General features: G+C 45.2%; 1 protein-coding gene across 1 annotated transcript in view; it reads left to right on the forward strand.

The window, feature by feature from the left end:
* Positions 1-7458: 7458 nt before the first annotated feature.
* Positions 7459-27994, forward strand: part of LOC134566159 (bactericidal permeability-increasing protein-like) — a 124452-nt gene continuing 103916 nt past the window's right edge. The window contains exons 1-2 of the mRNA XM_063425863.1: positions 7459-7487; positions 25010-25165. Of these exons, the coding sequence (XP_063281933.1) occupies positions 7459-7487; positions 25010-25165 (185 nt within the window). The remainder of the gene's footprint in view (positions 7488-25009; positions 25166-27994) is intronic.

Consider the following 27994-nt stretch of genomic DNA (forward strand, 5'->3'; position numbering starts at 1 on the left):
GAGTGATCACTGTGCACACCTTTATTTTCAAAACTGTGAATGAAGCTTTGCTTTGCAAGCTCAGTGTAGCTACTGCTAAGAATGTAACCGGCAATTCCACTGTTCAGTTCAAAATATGGAAACCAGGCAAATGCAGGAAATGTAAAGGTTTTTTTTCCTGGCACTTTAAAACAACACCACTTAAGTATAATTTTTTTTAGAAATATAGTGCAACCTTTAGTATGGCATATTAATATTCAACTGCTATCATTTCTTTATTTCCAAATAAGTCTACTCTCACTTTATTTGCTGTGTATTTTATATATTTTGCAAAAAGTCAAAGATCTCTACAGAACCAGAAGATGTGGGTGTTGTGGTGCTTTTGTTGGTTTCCCATCTTACATACTGGACATCCTAGCCCTGCAGTTATTATGCGAGTGTCTCAGAAATGGTTAGATTATGGTGAGTTTAAATACACAAATACATCTAATGTTAGTCTATTTCAATGGAGCAATTGCAAATGTAATTTTTGTTCGCTGGGCAAATTATTTTTATTTTTGTATTCACAGTTCAGTCTGAAGGAAAAGAGGTTCTCCGCAACATGCTCCTGAAAGAACCTCTTCCAAACATTACTGGCTCTACAAAAATGTTTGGTAAAGTTAATTACACAATCACAGGGTGAGCAACTATAAATAAAAATGCAGCTATGGGTGTTACTTCTTATAACGAAAGATAAATGCCATTGCCAATTTATCATACTTTATCTTCTCTAGGGTTCTCATTGAGGAGTTTGACATCTCTCACATCAATTCTGCCCCAATTCCACCAGCTGATGTCCAAGTTATTGTTGAAGATGCCAAAGTCAAGGTTTATGGGCACTGGAAAGTAACACACTGGCTTATGTAAGACTTTAGCTTAACTGCCTACAAAAGTTATTTTCTATAGCAGAAATGCCCATATTTAGTGCAAATGAGTCTCTGGAACAGGTATATGTAGCAGTAGAATCATTTGTCACTGATCTAATGTTTCAGTTGTAGAAAATATTAGGTTAAAGGGACACTATAGTCACCCAGGCCACTTCAGCTCAATGAAGTGGTCTGAGTGCCAGGTCCCTCAGGTTTTAACCCTTCAGATGTAAACATAAAGTTTTGGATTATTTTTTTTAATGTTCTTTCTCTTGCAGTTATTTACCTTGCCAGTACACTTTGAGAGTTAAGGGGGAGAAAATATTATCTGTCAGGGGTAGTCATTAATGTGATAATTGCCAGGAATTCAATCAAAATTTTAAAATTTAAGGCCAGAGTATTTGAACTGGAAGCATAGCTCATTTGGAGAATTTCCAAAGCTATTCTGGCTTTATATATGAAATTTACTTTGAAATCCCAATAGTTTTTACTTTTGTCAATAACCTCATAAATGTGTATTTAGGTGGAGGATTTCTTGTGTAATTTATATGGCATTTACCCTTATGTAGAGATGTCGCGAACATAAAATTTTCAGTTCGCGAATGGCGAACGCGAATTTCCGCAAATGTTCGCGAACGGGCGAACCGCCATAGACTTCAATAGGCAGGCAAATTTTAAAGCCCACAGGGACTCTTTCTGGCCACAATAGTGATGGAAAAGTTGTTTCAAGGGGACTAACACCTGGACTGTGGCATGCCGGAGGGGGTTCCATGGCAAAACTCCCATGGAAATTTACATAGTTGATGCAGAGTCTGGTTTTAATCTATAAAGGGCATAAATTACCTAACATTCCTAAATTGTTTGGAATAACGTGCTTTAAAACATCAGGTATGATGTTGTATCGATCAGGTAGTGTAAGGGTTATGCCCGCTTCACAGTGACAGATCAAACTCCCTGTTTAACGCACCGCAAACAACCGGTGGGAGTTTTGCCATGGAACCCCCTCCGGCATGCCACAGTCCAGGTGTTAGTCCCCTTGAAACAACCTTTCCATCACTATTGTGGCCAGAAAGAGTCCCTGTGGGCTTTAAAATTTGCCTGCCTATTGTATATGGCATCGATTTTAGGAACCGGGAGATGGAAAAAGATGCTTGGTTGGTCCTCCTACTTCAAATTTGGGGCACTGCGCGTGTAATCTAATATGCCACCAGATAGGAGTGGTGTGTTATGTAGTACTATTCTTATCAGTTTAATCCCTGTTACGTCCCCCTCATAAGGCCTTTTTTTAGTTGAATGTATCGCCCACTGTCAGTCCCTTCGGGATCCATGCCTCATTCATCTTAATAAAGGTGAGGTAATCTAGACTTTTTTGACCTTGGCGACTTCTCTTCTCAGTGACAATACCTCCTGCTGCACTGAAGGTCCTTTCTGACAGGACACTTGAAGTGGGGCAGGCCAGAAGTTCTACCGCAAATTGGGAAAGCTCACGCCACAGGTCAAGCCTGCACACCCAGTAGTCAAGGGGTTCATCGCTCCTCAGAGTGTCGATATCTGCAGTTAAGGCGAGGTAGTCTGCTACCTGTTGGTCGAGTCGTTCACCGAGGGTGGACAGGACAGGGCTGTGGCAATGCGTAGGACTTAAAAAGCTCTGCATGTCCTCCATCAACAACACGTCTGTAAAGCGTCCTGTCCTTGCCGGCATGGTCGTGGGAGGAGGAGGATTACTTTCACCTCTTCCCCTGTTAGATTCCCGTTGTGCTGTGACATCACCCTTATACGCTGTGTAAAGCGTATTTTAATTTATTTTGGAACTGCTGCATCCTTTCCAACTTGCGCTAATTCTGTAACATTTCAGGCACTTTCTGCTTATACCGGAGGTCTAGTAGCATGTACACCCAGTACAGGTCGTTCTCCTTCAGACTTTTAATACGAGGGTCCCTCAACAGGCACGACAGCATGAAAGACCCCATTTGCACAAGGTTGGATGCCGAGTTACTCATGTCCCGTTCCTCGTCCTCAGTGATCTCACTGAAGGTATGTTCTTCCCCCCAGCCACGTACAACACCACGGGTACCAGATAGGTGACAATGAGCACCCTGGGATGCTTGTTGTGGTTGGTCTTCCTCCTCCTCCTCAAAGCCACATTCCTCCTCTGACTCCTCTTCCTCACAATCCTCTTCCAGCGTTGCCGCAGGTCCAGCAAGCGATGCTGATAAGGCTGTTTCTGGTGGTGATGGTGACCACAACTCTTCCTCTTCACGCTCATCTACGACCTGACCCAAAACTCTTCACAGGGCACACTCCAGGAAGAAAACAAATGGTATGATGTTGCTGATGGTGCCTTCGGTGCGACTGACTAGGTTTGTCACTTCCTCAAAAGGACGCATAAGCCTACAGGCATTGCGCATGAGCGTCCAGTAACATGACAAAAAAAATTCCCAGCTCCGCAGAGGCTGTCCTAGCACCCCGGTCATACAAATAGTCGTTAACGGCTTTTTCTTCAACAGAGAAAAGGAAGTGAGAAAAGTTCCCCGTAAAAAACGGAGCTCTTAGTCTCACGACCGCTACCCCCAATATACAATGTCAATTGAAAATAACAAAAACTTTAATAAAACACAAATAATATCCCACTAACACACCTAGTATATCACCCAAAAAAAAAGGTGAGGGTTAAAACAATGAAACCATACGACTGCAATGATACAGTTTCAAGACAGTGCGGCAGAAAGCCTTATGGGGTAAAGACAGCAACAACCTTCACATAGATGCAGTTTGTTACTAGAGCAATGAAACAAAATTGCAATAGTGAGGAAACAAAGTTGCTGGCAAAAACCTCCCACAAAGCTGCAGCCTATTTATAACTGTTACATGCCAAAAGGCAAGAGAAGAGAACGATAAATTCTCCTATTCCAAGCTGTTCTTGGTTTCCCTACACCTTCCGATAATCCTGAGGGATATATGCTTATTCGTTATCAGTAAAAAAGATTCCTGGTCTATCTAAAGCAATCAGAGGATAATAAATCGAAAGGATAGTGAGATAAAAAATAGTAGAGGAAAATAAAGTGTGAAAAAATGGCTGAGTCTAAACAGAGCTAAACAGAAGGCTACATCGCCATAAATGCTCCTAACTCAGAGTCATAGTAGTCACTCTATTATCTCTCAAAGACTGCGAGGTTCTCCTGCAAGCTGTCAAGGCAGTCGTCAAAAGTTATATCCAGATACAGGATCATTTCAAAAAGCAGTAGATCAAGCTGCTCAGTAAATAAAGCTGCCCAACGCGCGTTTCGGCGGTCTAACCGCCTTTCTCAAGGGCCAATCGTGTATACTGAGCCTCCCCTTGTTTCCCTTAAATACCCAGAGTTCCCTACCTGTTCCGGAGGGGGCGGGGGTCCCTAAGGGGCCGCTAGCCGAGTGTACTTAATTACGGCTTGCGGTGTGCGCATGTCCGTACTTAGGTATTGGCGCATGCGCGAGAACTTTAGTTTATTTCTTTGTGGATACTCGTCCAGGCATGCGCCCGGACTTTGTCTCCCGACTTTAGATTATTCCACTAAGCAGATGCATCCAACCATGTCCGAGTGTCAGCGCATGCGCAAAGACTTCATTATGCGCGTGCGCGCGGACATAGTCGTCGAGTAGAACAATTGATCCCTTAAAGGAGGCAGATCCGCTTCAAGTAGAGAGCGGGTCAGCCCTATACGAGGGGTTACTTTTGAAAATCTTACAGGGGCTTTACTTCTGGTATCGTCTATTGGAAGTACACAAATAAGGGAGGAGGGGCTTTTTCAGTTTCTGATCCATAATGAATTATGTGTCAATAGAGACATAAATTAAAATAGTTCAATCAAAAGTTATACATTAGATTAATATGTACAATAAAAGAGTGGTATATATGCTGAAGGTAAGGCATGGTTCAAAGGAGGACCTGCATAGTTGGTCCCTATCCAAAAAGGTAATGAGACAAAATACTTATCAAATAAATGGGGCAAAGGAAAAGCCCTCATTAAGGCCACCAGGTTGGAGTGTTTTTAACCTATATATCCATTTGGATTCTCTCTGCCTAAGGATTCTGTCAAAATCCCCACGTCTCTGATTCCTCTTAACCAGTTCGAGGCCACAAAATCTGAGGTTATTAGAGTCACCATGGTGGTGTTCCTTTAGATGTCTAGATACAGGCGTTTCTAGGCGGTTCCTTGGGGACCTTACATGCTCCAAGATTCTTTCTTTGAAGGCTCTGAAGGTCTTGCCCACATACCTCTGTCCGCAGGAACATGATAGGAGGTACACTAGTCCCTTAGTATTACAATTAAAGAAATCTTTAATCTTTATAGGGTCACCCCCTGTAGTGTCACTTATAGTTTTTGAGCCTTTCGAAATGTATCTGCAGGCGACACACCTACCGCAGCCATAAGAGCCGCAGGGTGGGGTGCCTAGCCAGGTTGCTCTTGGTTGTACAGGGGTAGAGAAGTGACTTGGTACCAGCATGTCGCGGATGTTGCGTCCCCGTCTGGCCGTAATGTCAATATGAGGGCCAAGGACGTGTTTAAGATGGGCATCATTCCGCAGTAGAGGCCAAAATCTATCCAGAGACTTCCTAACTTCGGACCAGCCTGCGTCGTATGTTGCAATCATACGTATTTTGCCGGCTTCCGTCGTTGTATCTTTGTCGGATTGATCACAAAGAAGTATACTTCTCTGGGTCCCTAGTGCCCTTTTGTATGCCCTCTTCAGGCAGCGGTTCGGGTAGCCCTTTGCTTTAAAATGGGCTCTAAGTTGTTGTGCTTTAAGTTTGAAATCCAAAGTATCGCTGCAATTCCTGCGGAGACGGAGGTATTGGCCAGTGGGGATGCCTTCTTTTAGTGGTCTTGGGTGATGGCTACTCCAGTGGAGAAGCGAGTTTGTAGCCGTTGGTTTTCTATACAGTGTGGATTGAAATGTGCCTCCCTCGTCCAGGGTGATGGTCACATCTAGAAAATTAATGGAGCGACCCCCAAATTCGGATGTAAATCGCAGGTTCTCTTCATTCTGGTTAAGAAGAGCCACCAGATCTGAGAATTCCTGGGGGGTACCCTGCCAGACGATTAGAACATTGTCAATATAACGACCCCACCATAGAATCTTGGGTAGATATTCTGCCAAATTCTCAGATGTACTTATCCAATGTTCCCACCACCCCAGGTGGAGGTTCGCATATGATGGAGCACACGCTGTGCCCATGGCGGTACCCCTCACCTGGTGGTAGAACTTGGAGTTGGAGTTGAACAAAAAATAGTTGTGTGACAGAATAAAACCCAGTAAACGTAAAACAAAGGTTGTATGAGAGTCATCTTCACGTGGTCTCTGATTGAGATAGAATCCAACATGTTCAATCCCCCTCTCAAACGGCTTTTTCTTGTTGGAGCAGGCGGTCGAACATTAGGAGTGTTGAATTCCAACGTGTCGGGCTGTCGCAAATCAAGCGCCTCACTGGCATGTTTCGCCGCTGGATATCTGAAAAGTGCGCCATGGCCGTGTAAGAATGCCTGAAATGGCCACACACCTTCCTGGCCTGCTTTAGGACGTCCTGTAAGCCTGGGTACTTATGCACAAAGCGTTGTACGATGAGATTACACACATGCGCCATGCACGGCACATGTGTCAACATGCCCAATTTCAATGCTGCCAAAAAATTTCTTACGCTGTCACAAACCACTTTGCCGATCTCCAGTTGGTGCAGAGTCAGCCACTGATCCACCAGTGCGTTCAGAGCGGACAGGAGTGCTGGTGTGGTGTGCTCTGCTTTCAGGCAAGTCAAACCCAAGACGGCGTGACACTGCCGTATCCGGGATGTGAAATAGTACCTGGGGAGCTGGGGGGTGCCGTTGATGTGGAGCAAGACGCAGCAGCAGAAGAGGACTCAGCCAAGGAGGTTATGGAAGAGGATGGAGTAGGAGGAGTAGAGGAGGTGGCAGCAGGCCTGCATGCAAGTCGTGGTGGTGTCACCAACTCCTCTACAGAGCCACGCATTCCATGCTTCGCAGCCGTCAGCAGGTTTACCCAATGCGCAGTGTAGGTGATATACCTGCCTTGACCATGCTTTGCAGACCAGGTATCAGTGGTCAGATGGACCCTTGCCCCAACACTGTGTGCCAGACATGCCATTACTTCCTTTTGCACAATCGAGTACAGGTTGGGGATTGCCTTTTGTGCAAAGAAATTTCGGCCGGTACCTTCCACTGCGGTGTCCCAATAGCTAAAAATTTTTGGAATGCCTCAGACTCCACCAGCTTGTATGGTAAAAGCTGGCGGGCTAAGAGTTCAGACAAGCCAGCTGTCAGATGCCGGGCAAGGGGGTGACTTTGTGACATTGGCTTCTTACGCTCAAACATGTCCTTGACAGACACCTGACTGTGGGCAGAGGAGCAGGAACTGCTCAAGGCGAGAGATGGAGTGGCGGATGGTTGAGAGGGGGCAAGGAAGGACAGCAGTGGTTGACGTGGCTGAAGATGATGGACCAGGAGGAGGATGGCGGCTTTGAGTTTGTGTGCTGCTTGTACTCATGTGTTGATCCCATAGGCGTTTGTGATGTGCGATCATGTGCCTTCGCAGAGCAGTTATACCTAGGTGGGTGTTGGACTTCCTATGACTCAGTTTCTTTTGGCACATGTTGCAAATGACATCGCTGTTGTCAGAGGCAGACACACCAAAAAATGCCACACTGCTGAGCTCTGCAATGACGGCATTCTGGTGGTGGCAACAGCATGCGTTGATTGGCATGCTGTCTGGCTGACCCGAGGTGCCGATGCATGCTATCTGACTGTGCCACTAGCTCCTTGCGACGACCTCCCCTTGCTTCCAACTCATCTCCTCCTCCTCTCTGTCTCCCCATCTGCACTTTCCCTCTGTTCTTCTTCTCTTCTAGCGGGCACCCACGTGACATCCACGGACGCATCGTCATCATCAACCGCTTCACTTGTATCTGACAACTCAGCAAAGTAAGCAGCAGCGGGTTTAACATCATCATCATCACACCGTACGTTCATGTGTGTAATGCTGCCTGACTGAGACATATCCCTGTTATCTACATCCTCTGGCAATAATGGTTGCGCATCACTCATTTCTTCCAACTGATGTGTAAATAACTCCTCTGACAGATCAGGTGAAGCGGCTGTGGTGCTAGTGTTGGTGGTGGTGGCAGGCGGGCGAGTGGTAACTTGAGAGGAAGCTGTAGAAGATTGGGTGTCCTGTGTTAGCCAGTCAACTATGTCCTCAGAACTTTTCAAGTTCAGGGTACGTGGCCTCTGAACACTGGGCATTATTCTAGGGCCAAAGGGAAACACAGCACCATGACCCCGGTGGCCCCTGCGGGGTGGCATGCCTCTGCCTGTCAATTATTTTTCGATTAGTGGTACTATGCGTGCAAGCTACTGTGACAACAGATATAAGTGGCACTGTGCACTGGCAGAAGTTGGCAGAGTAGACGCTGTAGGCCTGACACACACGCTTGCAGACAACTAACTGCTATTCAATCTATTACAGTCAAAATTTTATTTTATTTTTTAAATGTACACTACTGTTACACCAGATATGAGTTGCACTGGTGTGACACTGTGCCCTGGCAGGCCCTGAAATGCAAACGTGTGAAGGAATCTGACTGCTATTATTTTACAGTCAAATTTCTAGTTTTTTTTTTATTTTAATGCACACTACTGTTACACCAGATATGAGTTGCACTGGTGTGACACTGTGCCCTGGCAGGCCCTAAAACGCACACGTGTGAAGGAAACTGACTGCTATTATTTCACAGTCAATAAAGTGTTGTTTTTTTAAATGTACACTACTGTTACACCAGATATGAGTTGCACTGATGTGACACTGTGCCCTGGCAGGCCCTGAAACGCACACGTGTGAAGGAAACTGACTGGTATTATTTCACGGTCAAATTTCTAGTTTTTTTTTTTTTTAATGTACACTACTGTTACACCAGATATGAGTTGCACTGGTGTGACACTGTGCCCTGGCAGGCCCTGAAACGCACACGTGTGAAGGAAACTGACTGCTATTATATTACAGTCAAAAAAGTGTTTTTTGGTTTTTTTTTATTGTGACACTGATACCGGAGAAACTGACGGAAGCCAAGCACAGAGAGATGGACACAGGTTTCTTCAGGAAGGAAGAGATTCTTTATTGGATCACCGATCGGGACTCAGAGGGACTAATGTCACACAAATACAGCAAGTTCTGAGCCCCGGACAATAGTGCAGGCTCCTTATATAGGCACATAACTCCTCCCATATTAAGCTCCGGCCGCACATTCTCTTGACCAATCAATACAAATAAGAATTAACTTCCTGCTTGACCGCATGGCCTGTCCAGCACAATGGAGGAGGGGAATACTACATCCTGTATTCTTGCACATGCTCCGTACACTACTGATCGTATCTTGCCTCGTGCAACCAACTGATTGATACGTCAGCATATGCACGTACACATGCCACGTGGTAATCTCGGCCTACTAAATTTATTTTTACCGAGATTCCACCACATTCCCCCCTTTGATGCCTCTTGATATTTCACAATTACTTGAGGCATCACTTAACCTTAGTTTGCATACACCGCAAGTTACCTTGAACCAGACCAGACTTATCTTATGATGTGAATCTTCAACACTCATCTTCCTGCATTGGTTCTCCCTGATCTAGAGCCTTATATTTATAAATTGCCATTATCTGTGCAGCAGCCTTCCTCTCTGCTATATTTTCTATCAGGCTTTGCACAGACCTAACTACTAAGGGTATAAGACACGGCAGGAGTAGACACAACATTAAAATCAGTAGGACTCCACCTACCACTGCCTTAAGCCCTCCAAACCACTCATACCAGCTACCAAACCAACTACTTGGATTATACCCTTTCCATACCTGAGTAGGCACATGCGCTAGTTTAACCATATGGCTAGTAAGCTCAGCTATTGCTTGCCCTTCGTCATCTATTTGAAGACAGCAATTGCTCAGGTTAAACTTCCCACATACACCTCCCTCTACTGCCAAAAGGTAATCCAAGGCTAATCTATTTTGGTATACTGCTGTCCTCATCCTGGTATTATGCTTCGCTAGAAGATTGAGCGCTTGTGATGTCTCGTTAGTAATGATCTCAACCACTGCCTGTAATCTTATAATACGGTTGAGCATATAAATTGGGGTTCTATAACCAAAGGTACCGTCCTCTGCCCACGTGGCTGGCCCATAGTAATCTATAATACGCTGGGGAGGCCATTCATTATCTTCCCAGGCGCCTATCTCTATGGGTCCCCATTTCTTCCTATGATTCACATCATACACTTTAACACCTAAAGTCTCACCTGTTTCAATAGGTAACAAGAAGAAGGATGGTTTGAGCATACCCAACACACATGCCCCTTCCCAGTCCTGTGGCAACTCCGAATAGGCTTTCTTACCACAGATCCAGTACAAATTTGCTGGGGCTCTCCAGTTAGATGTGATGGATAGGTCAAACCACACATCCTTTAAATTGGCGTATCTAGCAAACGGGTTAGATGGTTCTGAGACATTTGAAGCCGACCACCAAGTTGTATTCTTCGTATCATCATCATAAGCTTTTTGCCCTAGACAAGTTAATTCTCCTACAGAAGTATTATACATCATTCCTTTCCTTGCTATGCAAACATAACCTATGATGGAGGTCTTTAATCTCCACTCAGATTTACCTCTAACTCTCATATGATAATCGGCTTGTGTAGATATTAATTGGTCAACTGCCTCAGAACCGGACATTACCTCCTTTGCTTCCCAAGGCCATTGGTCTCCCATGTTAGTACCTCCACACACATAGCAGTTGGTAACATTAAGACTACCGGCAATACTTTCGGCTAAATCAATAAACAGGTTTTTAGCATTATGGGGGATCTTATTATCTATGCTCATCTCTTCATAAAAGGAATGGTATACTTGATGAGTTTGGGAGGATACCGTATCAGTCTCTATCCCTATAAACAATACTGTCCCAGGATCTAAACCCGTCCCATATATTTGAAACCCAAATAAATTACCATATTTATCTAAGAACTTGTCGGGGTTATTTATAAGTATATGGACTGGATTGCATTCCATAGACTTACAATATGGGCTGGTAGGCAACTTAGTCACAATCATGTCCTTGTCTACTGTTTGTCCCAAAGTTGCCCACCCCACACAAGACCAATATGGGCAAAATTTATAATCTCTATTTGGGCATCTAGGACTCACATATTTATTTTTACTACTGGGACAAATATATTTATCGTTAGACCCATACGTCCTCTCCCATCTAAGATCCCCACATACATTCCACGGCTTTCTACCACTTGATATCGCCTTACACGCATCAAATAGCAGAACACCCGAAGAATGTACGGATTCTAATACCGTCTTATTAATTAGGGTCCCCTGAGGATCTCCATTCCTGAGAGTCAACCAAATTGTACGAGGTTGATACTCTGGACTGAAGCACCTAGGTTCTCCTACTCCTAAATGGCAAACACTATATTCTATATTTAAGTATCTACATCTTGATACATCTCCTTTACACTCGTATTGCGAATGCCAAATTAGGGTTTGGGAAATATGGTTACCTGTTCTTGTAGTCTTAATGCATACCTCACAGCTAGGAGTGTCGGTACCTCTACCTTCCTGAATATAAAAATACACATATAAAAACATTATCAAGAACACATCTTTCGTCGTCATCCTCAGTCTTCGTCCGTGCGAAGGCACCTCAGCTTCCAGGATGTAAGGGCTGCAAGGAATGGAGTTCTGCTCGTCTTCACAGGGGTCCCTTCGGGACTTTTCCTGGCTTATACACTATACGTCGGTGAGCGGACAGGCTTTATTATGGCCTTCTCACTCACTTACCAAATCTCTGAAACAATAAAATTTGTAATCCACAAAGTTCCTCGTCACTCCGACTGAGTCGTTCGCTTTAACCGGATCTTGCAGGGATTCTCTGGATCTGCTGTAACTTGCCAAGAATCGACTGCTGCTGGTTTAACCCTGGAGTGATGTATCCACGGAGTCACTTCGGCTACTTTTATCGCTGTAGGGGTAGACAAAAGAACAACATAAGGACCTCTCCACTTGGGCCCTAACGGTACATTATTCCACTCTTTAATCCACACTTGGTCTCCTGGGTGGTGACTATGAACTGGGGGATAAATATTCACAGGTAATCTATCTTGTACCCATTTCTGTACCTCCTCCATAGTCTTACCCAACTCTACAACCTGCTGCCGGGTAATTCCTTCTCCCAACTGACTCAAATCCCCCCTTAAGTTACCAAGTACGGGAGGTGGTCGCCCATACATGATTTCAAAAGGAGAGAGGCCCATCCTTCTGGTAGGTGTACTGCGGATTCGCAATAGAGCTATGGGCAAGAGAACGTTCCACTTAAGTTGGGTTTCCTGACACATTTTAGCCAACTGATTCTTAATAGTTCTATTCATTCTCTCTACCTTACCAGAACTCTGGGGTCTATATGCCGTATGAAGCCTCCACTTTATACCAAGCATATGAGTCAGTTGTTGTAGGCACTGATGAACAAAAGCTGGACCATTGTCCGATCCTATAGAGCAGGGTAGTCCATATCGGGGTATTATTTCTAGTAGCAGGAATCTCACAACTTCTCCTGCTTTCTCCGTACGAGTAGGACATGCTTCTACCCAGCCTGAATAGGTACACACAACTACCAGTAGGTAACGATGTCCACCAGATTTAGGCATCACTGTATAGTCAATTTGTAAATCGGACATGGGGAGTCCCCCCATAAACTGGACTCCTGGTCTCTTTACTGGTCCTTGCCTTGCATTATTTTTAGCACACGTTACACATCTTCGTACAATGGCCTGAGTCAAGTTGGACAATCTTGGTATGTAGAAATGTTTTCTGAGAGATTCTTCTGTACTGTCTCTCCCAGAATGTGTCCCGTTGTGATAGTTTTGGACAATTTCTACCGCTAGTGATGCTGGAATGACTATTCTTCCATCTTCCAACTGATACCATTTGTTCTCCAAATACTTTCCAGGTTCAGTCTTTAACCACTCCTCTTCTTGAGCTGTATAAACTGGAGTCCATTGAGACAGTGGAGTTGGTATAAGAGCAGCTATATGCCCCACATACTCCTGTCTTCCCGATTCAGCGGCACGCTTAGCTGTACTGTCTGCCATCCGATTTCCTTTGGTTACATCACCATCTCCTCTCAGATGCGCTCGACAATGTATAATACCGACTTCTTTCGGCTCCCACACTGCTTCCAATAGTTGTAGGATTTCGGCTGCGTACTTGATTTCTTTGCCTTCTGAATTCAATAGTCCTCTTTCTTTATACAAAGCTCCGTGGGCATGAGTGGTTAAAAACGCATACTTGGAGTCCGTGTAGATGTTCACTCTTAAACCTTCAGCCAATTGTAACGCTCGTGTCAGTGCTATCAATTCTGCCTTTTGTGCTGATGTTCCTTTTGCCAGTGGCCGAGCTTCTATCACCTTGTCTATCGTTGTTACTGCATATCCTGCATAGTGGATCCCTTCTTTCACATAACTACTGCCGTCGGTGTAATATTGTCAGGGTACCTGAGGTCTCTACCTCTGAGAGAGGTAGAGACTTGGAGGTTTGTCCGTCCGGACGGCATGTCTCCTCGTCCTCCCGCGGTTTACCCGGTCTTGCTAACGCCGGCCGCGAGGGAGTTACTTCCTTTTATAACAGGAGGACCGGAGGTAGACGTCAGGACGCCAACCCGGAACGTCCTGTCACTCAAATCTCGGGAGACGAATCAGGACTCGCCGGAGGCGTGTCTTCTCTCCCTAGCCAGGATACTTAACAGTGGCTCTCTCATTCACTCATTGCCCTGTCGTGGTTCTAGTCCGCCTAGTCACACAGTGCTTTGTTACTTCTTGTCTTTTGGTACTGACCCGGCTTTGTTGTTTACTCTCCTGCCTTTCTGTTATCCTTGACCCGGCTTGTCTCTCGCTTACCTGTCCTCTCGTTCCCTCGACCTCGGCTTGTCTCTGACCATTCTATTGTAGTTATACGTTAAGTCCGGCCATTCTAAGGACCGGTATACGTATCTGCTACTCTTTGTACTCTGCGTGTTGGATCCCTGACCCGATCCTGACATTACGACAGGGCCATGGATCCTGCAGGTACAAATTGTCAGCTTGGTTCTCCTGATCCTAGGTTTGACGCCATGGATCATAGGATGGATCAGATGGCTCTAGCACTACAGGCGCTGCTGTCTCGCCCTATTAATCCACCTGAGGAGATGCGTAATACGTCTGCTTCTTCTGTGGGTTCGGGGTTAGAGGTAGCTACTGTAGGTGCTTCTTCCCGAGTTACCCCACCTGTACGTTATGCTGGTTCTCCTGAGAGGTGTCGTGGCTTTTTGAACCAGATCAGTATTCATTTCGAGCTACAGCCCCGTTCATACCCTACTGATAGGGCAAAAGTGGGATTTATTATTACCTTACTCATTGAGAAAGCTCTGAGATGGGCTAATCCGTTGTGGGAGAATGATAATCCATTAGTCTATAACTATAATTCCTTTGTAGCTGCTTTTAAAAGAACTTTTGACCCTCCTGGCAGGAGGGCCAATGCAGCCAGATTACTGTTGCGCCTTAGACAAGACAACCAAACACTTGTGGATTATGCACTAGAGTTCAGGTCTTTGGCGGCAGAGGTAAAATGGAATGAACAGGCCTATATAGACGTATTCTTAAATGGATTATCTGATGTAATACTTGATGAGGTAGCGACAAGAGAGCTTCCCGAGAATCTGGAGGACTTAATTTCCTTTATCTCTCGTATTGACGAACGTCTAAGGGAGAGACAGAATACTCGAGATAGAACCGCTAAATCTTCCTCTAGACTAGCACCATCATTTCAAATTTCTGAAACCAAAATTCCACAGGTTTCAGAACCTATGCAGTTAGGCCTTACTCGTCTCTCAGAGGAGGAGAGACAGTACAGGAGAAGAGAGGGACTGTGTATGTACTGTGGGGCCAGAGGTCATGTACGTTTGAGCTGTCCCAGCCGTCCGGGAAACGCTCGCACCTAAGTTTCTCTAGAGGACAGGCCTTGGGTGTTTCGATTTTGTCCTCTACTCATAACTACAAAGAACATAGACTCCTATTACCGGTCTCTTTAACTTGGGAGAAGGGAACTTTAGAGACTATGGCATTGATAGACTCCGGCGCTGCTGAGAGTTTTATCGACCAAAAGTTTCTCACCAAACACACTATCCCATCCCAGTTAAGGAAGACACCCTTGGCTGTTGAAGCCATTGATGGTAGACCTTTAGTTGAGCCTGTGATTTTCCGGGAGACCACACCTCTTTACTTAACTACTGGTATTCTACACAAGGAGGAAATATCCCTACTACTCATTTCATCCCCTTCTGTTCCCATAGTTCTGGAATACTCCTGGCTTAAGAGACATAACCCCGTTATAGATTGGAGATCAGGGGAAATAGTTTCGTGGGGTCAGAATTGTCAAGAGAATTGTTTAAAGAAAGTGTCACCTCTTTGTAGTGTCAACTCACTTAATAACGCTACTGACTCTACCAAAGTACAGATACCGTCCTTGTATCAAGATTTAAAGGCAGTATTTGACAAAAGAAAGGCTGATACCTTACCACCACATAGGCCTTTTGATTGCAAAATTAATTTACTTTCTGGTACCATGCCCCCCAGGGGTCATGTATACCCTTTGTCTACGAATGAAAACTTAGTTCTAGAAGAGTATATTCGTGAAAACCTAGACAAGGGGTTCATTAGAAGATCCTCCTCTCCTGCTGGGGCTGGATTCTTTTTTGTTAAAAAGAAGGATGGTTCTTTAAGACCTTGCATTGACTACCGAGGCCTTAACAAGATAACCATCAGAAATGTATATCCGATTCCCTTGATCACCGAGCTTTTTGATCGATTAAAAAGTTCTAAAATTTTCACTAAGTTAGACCTCAGAGGTGCTTATAATTTGGTGAGAATCCACGACGGTGACGAGTGGAAAACTGCATTCAATACTCGATATGGGCACTATGAGTATACTGTAATGCCTTTTGGTCTCTGCAATGCTCCGGCGGTATTTCAGGACCTTATTAATGAGGTTCTTAGGGAGTTTCAAGATGACTGTGTGATTGTATACCTTGATGATATACTTATACATTCCAGGGATATTGAGACTCACCACAGACAAGTCAGAAGGGTTTTACACAAACTTCTTCAGCATGGCTTATACTGCAAACTAGAGAAATGCAGCTTTGACCAATCCCAAACTACCTTTCTTGGTTATGTGATTTCTGGGGAGGGGTTTGAAATGGACCCGGAGAAGCTCCAATCCATATTAGAGTGGCCTTTACCTAAGGGTCTCAAGGCTATCCAGAGATTCATTGGTTTCTCTAATTACTACAGACGTTTCATTAAGGGATACTCCTCTATCATTGCTCCCATCACCAATATGACCAAACAAGGGGCTGAGACTAAGAATTGGTCTACTGAAGCACTTCTGGCTTTTAAGACACTCAAGGAGCTGTTTGCTTCCGCACCAATTTTAGTTCACCCTGATACTACTCTACCTTTCCTACTCGAAGTTGACGCTTCTGAGACAGGTATAGGTGCTGTTCTGTCCCAAAGGTTGGGTGTAGATAAACCATTACATCCTTGTGGATACTTTTCCAAAAAATTGTCAGGTACTGAAAGCAGATATGACATTGGTGACAGGGAGCTACTAGCGGTTATAATGGCCTTGAAGGAGTGGAGACATTTATTGGAGGGTACTTTGCATCCTGTTATTATTTTGACAGATCATAAAAACTTATCCTATATTGGGGAGGCTAAACGACTATCATCTAGACAGGTTCGTTGGTCCATATTTCTCACTCACTTCAACTACGTACTCACATATAGGCCAGGTTCTAAGAATTCTAAAGCCGACGCCTTATCTCGCCAATATGAACCTGCTGCCGTATCTGAGCCGGTTTTGTCCTCTATAGTACCCAAGTGTAACATTATCGCTAACACTACTCTCAAAGTTCATTCTCCGCTACTTGATCAGATAAGGAACTTGCAGCATCTGGCACCTAGACTGACTCCGGCTTCCAGACTTTTCGTTCCTCCTGAACTCCAATTGGAGCTCTTACAGTGTCTTCACGAGAGTAAGGTGGCTGGTCATCCGGGTGTTCGCAAGACGTATTCTTTGATCTCCAAGGATTTCTGGTGGCCGTCGTTACGGAAGGATATTAAGGATTTCATCGGGGTTTGTGTGGTCTGTACTAAAACTAAACTACCGCATTCGCTTCCTTGTGGCCTTCTACAACCTCTGGAAATTCCTGACAAACCTTGGTCCTGTGTGGCAATGGACTTTATTGTGGATCTGCCTGTTTCTAAAAAGCACACTGTTATCCTCACCGTAGTCGATAGGTTTACCAAGATGGCACATTTCGTACCTTTGCCTAAACTCCCGACTTCCCCTGAATTGGCGGAAGTCTTTGCTAAAGAGATTTTTCGCTTGCATGGGATTCCTTCGGAGATCACTTCTGATAGAGGCTCCCAATTTGTTTCACGTTTTTGGAGGTCGTTCTGTTCTCAATTAGGCATCAAATTGAATTTTTCGTCCGCCTATCATCCTCAGTCTAACGGAGCTGCTGAACGAACCAACCAGAAGATTGAGCAATACTTACGTTGTTTTGTTTCCGAACACCAGGACGATTGGGTCGGTTTGATTCCTTGGGCGGAGTTTGCGCACAACAATCTCGTCTGTGACTCTACGCATTCAAGTCCCTTCTTCATGAACTATGGCTTTCATCCATCTATTCTTCCCCCGGTTTCTCCTTCCCAAGGAGTGCCGTCGGTTGATGTCCATGTGGCCAATTTGAGGAAGTTGTGGGATCAGACTCGACAGATTCTTCTACACAATTCTGTACTGGTTAAGAAACATGCTGACAAACGTAGAAGGGCGGCTCCGAATTTTGTTCCAGGCGATAGAGTGTGGTTGAGTACTAGGAATATTCGTCTTAAAGTGCCTTCCATGAAATTCGCTCCTCGTTATATTGGTCCCTACAGGATCTTGACTCGAATTAACCCAGTGGCATATCGTCTAGCTCTCCCAGCTACTTTACGCATCCCGAACTCCTTTCACGTGTCATTGCTGAAACCTCTAATCTGTAACAGATTCTCCTCCACAATCGCCCCTCCGCGCCCTGTTCAGGTGGAGGGTCAGGAGGAGTATGAGGTTAACTCCATTATTGATTCTCGTGTCTCCCGGGGGCGAGTACAATATTTAGTTGACTGGAAGGGATATGGTCCTGAGGAGAGGACTTGGGTACCACAAGAGGATGTTCATGCTCCTCGTCTTCGCAGGGCATTTCACTCCCGCTTTCCATCTCGCCCCCCGGTTCCTTCCGCCCGGTGGGCGTATCTGAGGGGGGGGGTACTGTCAGGGTACCTGAGGTCTCTACCTCTGAGAGAGGTAGAGACTTGGAGGTTTGTCCGTCCGGACGGCATGTCTCCTCGTCCTCCCGCGGTTTACCCGGTCTTGCTAACGCCGGCCGCGAGGGAGTTACTTCCTTTTATAACAGGAGGACCGGAGGTAGACGTCAGGACGCCAACCCGGAACGTCCTGTCACTCAAATCTCGGGAGACGAATCAGGACTCGCCGGAGGCGTGTCTTCTCTCCCTAGCCAGGATACTTAACAGTGGCTCTCTCATTCACTCATTGCCCTGTCGTGGTTCTAGTCCGCCTAGTCACACAGTGCTTTGTTACTTCTTGTCTTTTGGTACTGACCCGGCTTTGTTGTTTACTCTCCTGCCTTTCTGTTATCCTTGACCCGGCTTGTCTCTCGCTTACCTGTCCTCTCGTTCCCTCGACCTCGGCTTGTCTCTGACCATTCTATTGTAGTTATACGTTAAGTCCGGCCATTCTAAGGACCGGTATACGTATCTGCTACTCTTTGTACTCTGCGTGTTGGATCCCTGACCCGATCCTGACAAATATTGAACATCGGGGTTCTGGATGGGAAAATCACGAAGATCTGGTCTACTTGAAAATACTTCATCCATTACTTCCAAACAATCATGTTGACTTTCAGTAGGTTGTGGCAAAAGGGTAGCTGGATTTAAGGTATTTACAGTCTCTAAATGCACTCTTGGGTGTTCACACAACATTGCTTGATACTTGGTCATACGGCTGTTACTAAACCAATGATTTCCTTTGTAATCCAGCAACGTCTGTACTGCATGTGGGACTCGTACATAAAGTTCTTGACCCAGAGTGAGTTTATCGGCTTCAGCTACTAGCAAGGCGGCTGCAGCTACGGCTCTTAGACAAGGTGGAAGTCCGCTGGCCACTGCATCCAATTGCTTAGACATGTAGGCAACAGGTCTTTGCCATGATCCCAAGTACTGTGTCAATACTCCCACAGCCATTCTTCTTTGCTCATGTACATATAGGTAGAATGGTCGTGTGTGATCAGGCAAACCTAATGCTGGGGCACTCATCAAAGCCTTCTTCACATCTTCAAATGCCGTTTGCTGTTCTTGAGTCCATAAGAAGGGGTCGTGCTCTGTACCTTTGATAGCTGCATAGAGAGGTTTTGCCAGTATCGCGTAGCTGGGAATCCATATCCTACAGAAGCCTGCTGCCCCCAAGAATTCTCGCACTTGTCTTCTATTCTTGGGTATCGGTATTTGGCACACAGCTTCTTTTCTCTCTGGCCCCATAATTCTTTGACCTTCAGAGATATGGAATCCCAGATATTTGACAGTTGGCAAACACAACTGAGCCTTCTTTCTAGACACCTTGTATCCTGCCTTCCAGAGAATGTGTAGTAGATCGTGCGTTGCTTGCTGACATATTTCCTTTGTAACTGCTGCTATCAACAAGTCATCTACATATTGTAACAATACACACTCTCCTGGGATGGACTCGAAATCCAATAAATCTTGACTTAGAGCTGAACCAAATAGGGTAGGTGAATTTTTAAACCCTTGGGGCAGTCTTGTCCAGGTCATTTGGCGTTTTGAGCCCGTTACAGCGTTTTCCCATTGGAAAGCGAAGATACATTGACTTTCTGCGGCAATTCGGAGGCAAAAGAAGGCATCTTTGAGGTCTAGGACTGTAAAGTAAGTAGCCCCGCCCGGAATTAAAGCAAGCAGGTTATATGGATTGGGCACAACTGGATGTATACTAACAACCGCATCATTGACTGCTCTCAAGTCCTGCACAGGTCGATACTCATCTGTACCGGGCTTTTGAACAGGCAGCAATGGGGTGTTCCAGGGGGAAGTACAGAATTTTAGGATACCATACCGTATGAACTTATCCAGATAAGATTGGATGTTCTTCTTAGCCTTCTGCGGGATGTGATATTGTCTTAGGCTTACTGGATAAACCCCAAGTTTTTGTTTGATTTTAATAGGTGGAATATTGCGGGCCAGTCCTGGTGGGTTGTTCTCTGCCCAAACTCCTGGTATGTTGAATAAGGATTCATCACTCCTAGGGTTTTGGCTAGTCAACGCTGTATAAAGTCGCCACTCTTCTTCCTTTGGTACGGATAAAGTCATAATACCTGAAGGTCCATTAAACTTTAAGGATGTTGTTCCATTTGGTAGGAACGTAATCTGCGCTTGTAACTTAGATAGCATATCACGTCCCAGCAATTGGACCGGACATTCAGGCATATAAAGGAATTGATGTTTTACTACGTGGCCTCCCAATGTACAGAGTCAACTTTTAAGAACCGGTTTTGCAGCACTTCTTCCAGTTGCTCCTATTACAGTAATAGTTCTTCCAGATGGAGGAGCAACTAGATCAGTCACCACCGAATGTTCAGCACCAGTGTCGATCATGAACGCACTCCTTTTTCCCCCTATTGATACATCGACCATAGGCTCCGCTCGACCAAGGGGGATGGAGCCCGGTCGGTATCAATAGTCCTCCATGACCGTGTCAGCCAATCCTACAAAGTCCCTACCTTCTCTATCGCGGGACCTTTGCGCTGCTGGATAGTACCTATCTTCCCTTACACTTCCTCTGTTCCCATTACTCCCTCTATTACCATTGCTCCCTCCGGGGCCTCCTCTACCTCTCGCTCTGCCTCTAAAGTTTCCGTAACCTGCCCTGGGTAGGTCTCTCTCGTACTGCTCTCTTTGCGGACACTCGTTTCTCCAATGCCCTTCTTCCTTGCAATACGCGCACTGATTCCTACTCAAAGGCTCCCTATTCCATCTACTATCGCCTCTATCTGGGCCCTGTCTATCTACGCCTGCGATCGATACCGCTAGCATATCAGCCTTTTTACGCATCTTGCGCTCTTCCTCTTTCTTCGTCTCTGTTTCCCTGTTCATGTACACTTTATTCGCTACCTCCATTAGTTGGGTGATAGACATACCTGCAAACCCTTCTAACTTTTGTAGCTTGCGCTTAATATCTCCGTAAGCTTGGCTGACAAAGGCGGAGTTTACCATTCGGGAATTATCTGCGTCCAATAATCGGTCATAAAAGACACTGGGCGCTTCATCACTTTTCTGAATCACCTCAACTGTCTTCGACATATTAATAGCTTTCTTTCCTCCGGCTTTCATGCCAGCAATTATAGCGTCTCTATAGGCTTTGAGTTGAACCATATCTGCGCCATTAACATTCCAATCGGGATCGGTATTAGGGTAATGTGTTGCGGCCCATGCTGCCGGATTGGCTTGATTTAAAGCACGGGCTCTATCCTCTAGCGCTTTAATGGCCGCTTGGTTAATCCTTGTCCTTTCCTCATTATTAAACAATGTCATTAATAACTGCTGGCAATCAGCCCATGTCGGATTATGTGTCTGAACTATCGAGGTGAACAGATCGGTCATAGCTTGTGGTTTCTCAGTGTACGAGGAATTGTGGGTCTTCCAATTCAAGAGATCGGTAGTCGTGAACGGGACATATACGAAGACTGGGTCAGCATGTGCCATTTGACCTGCGGCATCGAGATAGGCTGACCCGGGATTCAGACGAAGAGGCATCTGATAATGTTTAAGTTGTTGGGTACCGGTCAGTTGTCGGGTTAGTATAGGGCTACGTGGAGGGGCGTCAGTTAGGGGTTCCAGTCGGGGAGAAATAGGGCATGAGGATGTGGGAGCTTGATTTTGGGAAAAGTTGGTAAATAGAATACTCCCAGCCGAGCTAGAAGAAGCTTGACCGGAAGTTTGAAGTGGCGCCAAATCAGGATATTCAGATCTAACGGGGGTTGGTTCTGGTTCCGGAAGGGGAGGTTTAATACGAGGGGGGGTGGATTCTGTACTGGAGGAGGAAGCGGAAGTGGATGAGGGCAATGAGGGGAGGGGTATAGAACTTCCTGCACTCGCGTCACCTCTTCCTATAGGGAAGTAAGGGGGCGGCAAAGGGATCTCGGACTCAGGGGGCGTGTCCAAAATGGGCCTAACCACAGTCCTAGTGGACAAACAAGTCCTGGCCACCATGAGGCGACATTGCTCCTCGTGGCATATCTGAATCCATTTTGGCGAGTCGTTTACGGCCTGTCTCCAACAATCAATATATGGAAACTGTCCGTAAAGTTCAGGCCTACCTGACACAGCCACGTGTACACGCTGTATCAGGGTTGGATCCAAACTACCACGTGGCGGCCATGCCGCAACCAAAGTAGGCCACTCCCTAGTGCACAGAGTGACCAAACGTACAGGAGACATTTTAACCCCAAAATCACATGTTTTGAATCCCTTTTTTAAATTCTTTACCATACAACCTAAGGGATCCGGAATCGTTGACTCCGACGCGCCCATACTTATCAATAGAACGTCGTTGACAACGAATACTATGCACGCGTACTATTCAACAGTCACACCCGTTTCCTCTGGCAACAGCACCACGTGGTACGGTTACCAAGTGAAACGTACACAATAACACAATAAACACTCAGGGAATTCCCGTACACACACAGCTGTTACACCAGTCACTAAATAATCAATATTATGCCCTTTGGTGAAACTATACAGTCACCCACGCTATAATTCTCTATATACGAATTACCCGTCTATAACACACCCCAGTAACATCGTCTTTTACAAATAGCGGTTACAGTACGGTTAGCATAGGTCAAAGCACAATTTAAGGTCACAATACAATTATTAGTGGTTATGGTGTTAAACATGCAATAGACGACAATGATTAGTACTTATATACAGTGTCAGTAAATATACAGGGTTATGGTACCATGCACTATAATACAGCAACACACTATTAACACTCTCGCTAGACGGCTGAGCTCGCGCTATCTAACAAGATATACACTTTACTAACAATCTTTAACACATTTACAATCCCAACTAAACTATTGGCCAGTACCTTGAATGGACTACCTAAAACTATGTACACCCGTTTTGGTTAGCCACACTGCCCAAGCACCACATATAGCGAACTAGAGGGCGGAATTTACAACAGAACCCTCTTAGTCTATTTACTCTATCAAAAATCTAGTGGGTTCCAAATTTACACGCCTTCCCACTTAGCCAAGATAGGTTGAGATCTAGCGAACCGAATTTACACAGGCGCCGCTTAGTCTCCCGGTCCCTCCGACCTAGCGAACGTAATATACACCCTAGAACGCTAGTCTAGACAAGACACCGGTGTCCGGCTAGGGCTATTTACACAGAACCCCGCCTGACTCCAAACCAAATCAAACGGTCTTACTAAAGAGCGTTCGATTGAGCGGTGCGCCTTCGCTCCTTCCCTCCGACAGAGGGGGCAGATTCCATACACAATTCAAACCCCTTATGGGCCTACCGCACAATCGGTATACCCCTAGTGGGTCTGCCGTCTAAAACAGCAGTTGTCTTACCTCCTCGTTCCTGAACCTGAGTTCACACTCATCGACGGGGACACCCCAGCACTTCTTACGTAGAGGCCGATGATCTCCTGGACAACAGACCAGTGGCGCCGAGACGAAGGGAGGTCCACGCAGAAGTTCAGGGGTGCAGCCGTAGAGAACGTGGGCAAAGATAGACCGTCTCACGCCTCTGCCTCTCAGCTACCGTTGAACGATGAGCTTCCCGGCCAATGCACCAAATGATACCGGAGAAACTGACGGAAGCCAAGCACAGAGAGATGGACACAGGTTTCTTCAGGAAGGAAGAGATTCTTTATTGGATCACCGATCGGGACTCAGAGGGACTAATGTCACCAAAATACAGCAAGTTCTGAGCCCCGGACAATAGTGCAGGCTCCTTATATAGGCACATAACTCCTCCCATATTAAGCTCCACCCGCACATTCTCTTGACCAATCAATACAAATAAGAATTAACTTCCTGCTTGACCGCATGGCCTGTCCAGCACAATGGAGGAGGGGAATACTACATCCTGTATTCTTGCACATGCTCCGTACACTACTGATCGTATCTTGCCTCGTGCAACCAACTGATCGATACGTCAGCATATGCACGTACACATGCCACGTGGTAATCTCGGCCTACTAAATTTATTTTTACCGAGATTCCACCACAACACCAGATATGAGTGGTGGCACTGGGCAAGTGGGCACAGTATACGCTTTGAGCCTGACACACACGCTGGCAGGCAGGCAACTGCAATTAGATTACACAGGAAAAAAAAAAGCAGACTGATGTTCTACACCTAAAAAGGTCTTTTTGGGGTGCTGTCCTTACAGCAGAGATCAGATGAGTCCTTCAGGACTGTAGTGGGCACTGAATACACTAGCCTAGCTATCGATTTCCCTATTAAATCAGCAGCAGCTACACTGTCCCTCCTATCACTAAGAATGCAGCTTCCGAATTAATCTAAAAGGGATGCTGTCCAGGAGGTGGGAGGGTCTTGGAGGGAGGGTCTGCTGCTGATTGGCTGGAATGTGTCTGCTGACTGTGAGGTACAGGGTCAAAGTTTACTCAATGATGATGAATAGGGGGTGGACCGAACATCGCATATGTTCGCCCGCCGTGGTGAACGCGAACAAGCTATATTCGCCAGGAACTATTCGCCAGCAAACTATTCAGGACATCTCTACCCTTATGGTAAAAATTGACAGTATGTCCCTGATAATGGATATGTGACACTTTAAACATTTGTTTATCTTTTTATAATATTGTTTTTGCAGAAATGACAGTGGCAGTTTTAATCTCTTGCTTTCTGGAGTTTACCTAACTGCACAGGTGAATACTTTTAAAGACTCTTCAGGTCGCCCGTCCGTGCTTCTTTCGGCTTGTCAATCTGTTGTGAAAAATGCTAAACTCCATTTGAGTGGGGGTGCCAGGTAAATTAATAATTCCCTTTACGGTTTTACTATTTGTTTGCAAATATTGTTACCTACCCCTTCACTACCAAAATTGTCTATTCATAATTTTTGGAAATATTGCTGAAACGTAAACATGATGTAAACATGATTGACATATTTGTATTTAAATTTATTGCTAAATTATTTATTTTGTGAAAATATCTCCTTTCTGTTCTTAGCATAACAGCAGAATGTACCATGCTGCCGGCATAGGCTCAGGAAGCAGTACTTTTTTTAGAATCTTCTGCTCAATTGTTCTCGATAAATTAGATTGGATAGATTAGATAGATAAATTAGATTTGATAGCTTAGATAGCGAGATTAAATATATAAAACAGATGACATATATAAAACAGATTAGCTAGGTTAGATAGACAGTACAGACAGATATATAATATTAAAGACTGGAGATCATACTTACAGTGCTGTGTTTATGTGTTACTGGATGTTTTATTGCATCAATCCATTACTGTACCCTTACTTAGACTAACCATGTCCTAATCACCACAACACCCATTTAACTACAACGGGAGGATGTCTAGTATTCTATATCTCGTCCTCCATTAACTAAACAGATAAATGTGCCATAAAGTAAAAATATATATTTATATATATGATACCTTAGAGCAGGGGTAGGCAACCTATGGCACGTGTGCCATGTATGGCACTCAAGGTGTCTTTGCACGGCACTCAAGGCTGCCAGAGCCAAACAGGGTCTTGCCTATCAGGAGTCCCAGTGAAACTTCAAATATCTGAAAATACGAAAAGGTGGTGAAGGAAAATCTTCGAATTATGCATTGCAGCATGTAGAGGAAGTGATCTCAGATCACTTACTCCCAGCACTTGTGAATGGGATTCCACACTGTAGTAGAGCAGCCCACATCTGCTGTTGCAGCTCCTGCCCTTGACCTGTACCTGGCCAGCCTGGTCCCCACTGGAACCCAGGGAAGCCACCCACACAACTAGAGATACACAGAAATGCAGAATAACCTTTCCCTCATATGAATAATATGAACAGCCCACACACAAACATACACACAAGCCACACAAACACAACACCACTAACAATCCACACACATGCACACAACCCCACATGCAGCCTCTCACATGCAATACCCCAAACAGCCCCACACATACACACACTACCAAATACACAATGTGACATTGTGATGTAATTCCAGTAAAATACAAGTTTAGCAGGCTAAGATTGCCACAAGGCATATGTATGTATATGTGTTTGTAGTATCAGTTAGTTAATTACACGTAGCTAAGATACTGTTATCACTGTACTGACCAGGTGCAGGAATGTAAGAACTGGAATTACGCGTCCCTCTCCTTTGTATCAGATGAGCCACGTGGTTAGACCGGATGGATGAGTTTAGACTCTATTTATTAAATAGGTTAAGGGTATGTGTGGGTGTAGTTAATTGTGGGAGGAGCTACAGTGCTATATAAGGAATGTACTCTATGTATTCAGTACTCAGACTTTGCTGTATTTTGGTGACGCTAGTCCCTCTGAGTCCCGATCGGTGATCCAATAAAGAATCTCTTCCTTCCTGAAGAAACCTGTGTCCATCTCTCTGTGCTTGGCTTCCGTCAGTTTCTCCGGTATCATTTGGTGCATTGGCCGGGAAGCTCATCGTTCAACGGTAGCTGAGAGGCAGAGGCGTGAGACGGTCTATCTTTGCCCACGTTCTCTACGGCTGCACCCCTGAACTTCTGCGTGGACCTCCCTTCGTCTCGGCGCCACTGGTCTGTTGTCCAGGAGATCATCGGCCTCTACGTGAGAAGTGCTGGGGTGTCCCCGTCGATGAGTGTGAACTCAGGTTCAGGAACGAGGAGGTAAGACAACTGCTGTTTTAGACGGCAGGACCCACTAGGGGTATACCGATTGTGCGGTAGGCCCAAAGGGGTTTTGAATCAGTGTATCTGCCCCCTCTGTCGGAGGGAAGGAGCGAAGGCGCACCGCTCGATCGAACGCTCTTTAGTCAGACCGTTTGATTTGGTTAGTCAGGCGGGGTCCTGGTGTAAATAGCCCTAGCCGGACACCGGTGTCTTGTCTAGACTAGCGTTCTAGGGTGTATATTACGTTCGCTAGGTCGGAGGGACCGGGAGACTAAGCGGCGCCTGTGTAAATTCGGTTCGCTAGTTCTCATCCTATCTGGGCTAAGTGGGAAGGCGTGTAAATTTGGAACCCACTAGACTTTTGATAGTGCGACTAAGAGGCGCCTGTGTAAATTCGGTTCTCTAGCTCGCTATATATGTGGTGATTGGGCAGTGTGGCTAACCAAAACGGGTGTATATAGTTTTAGGTAGTCCATTCAAGGTACTGGCCAATAGTTTAGTTGGGAATTGTAAATGTGTTAACGATTGTTTTAGTAAAGTGTATATCTTGTTAGATAGCGCGAGCTCAGCCGTCTAGCGAGAGTGTTAATAGTGTGTTGCTGTATTATAGTGCACGGTACCATAACCCTGTATATTTACTGACATTATATAATAAGTACTAATCATTGTCGTCCATTGCATGTTTAACACCATAACCACTAATAATTGTATTGTGACCTTAACTTGTGCTTTGACCTATGCTAACCGTACTGTAACCGCTATTTGTAAAAGACGATGTTACTGGGGTGTGTTATAGACGGGTAATTCGTATATAGAGAATTATAGCGTGGGTGACTGTATAGTTACGCCAAAGGGCATAATATTGATTATATAGTGACTGGTGTAACAGCTGTGTGTGTACGGGAATTCCCTGAGTGTTTATTGTTATTGTGTACGTTTCACTTGGTAACCGTACCACGTGGTG

The sequence above is a fragment of the Pelobates fuscus genome, chromosome 6 (genome assembly GCF_036172605.1).
Source record: "Pelobates fuscus isolate aPelFus1 chromosome 6, aPelFus1.pri, whole genome shotgun sequence".
Lineage (NCBI taxonomy): Eukaryota > Metazoa > Chordata > Amphibia > Anura > Pelobatidae > Pelobates > Pelobates fuscus.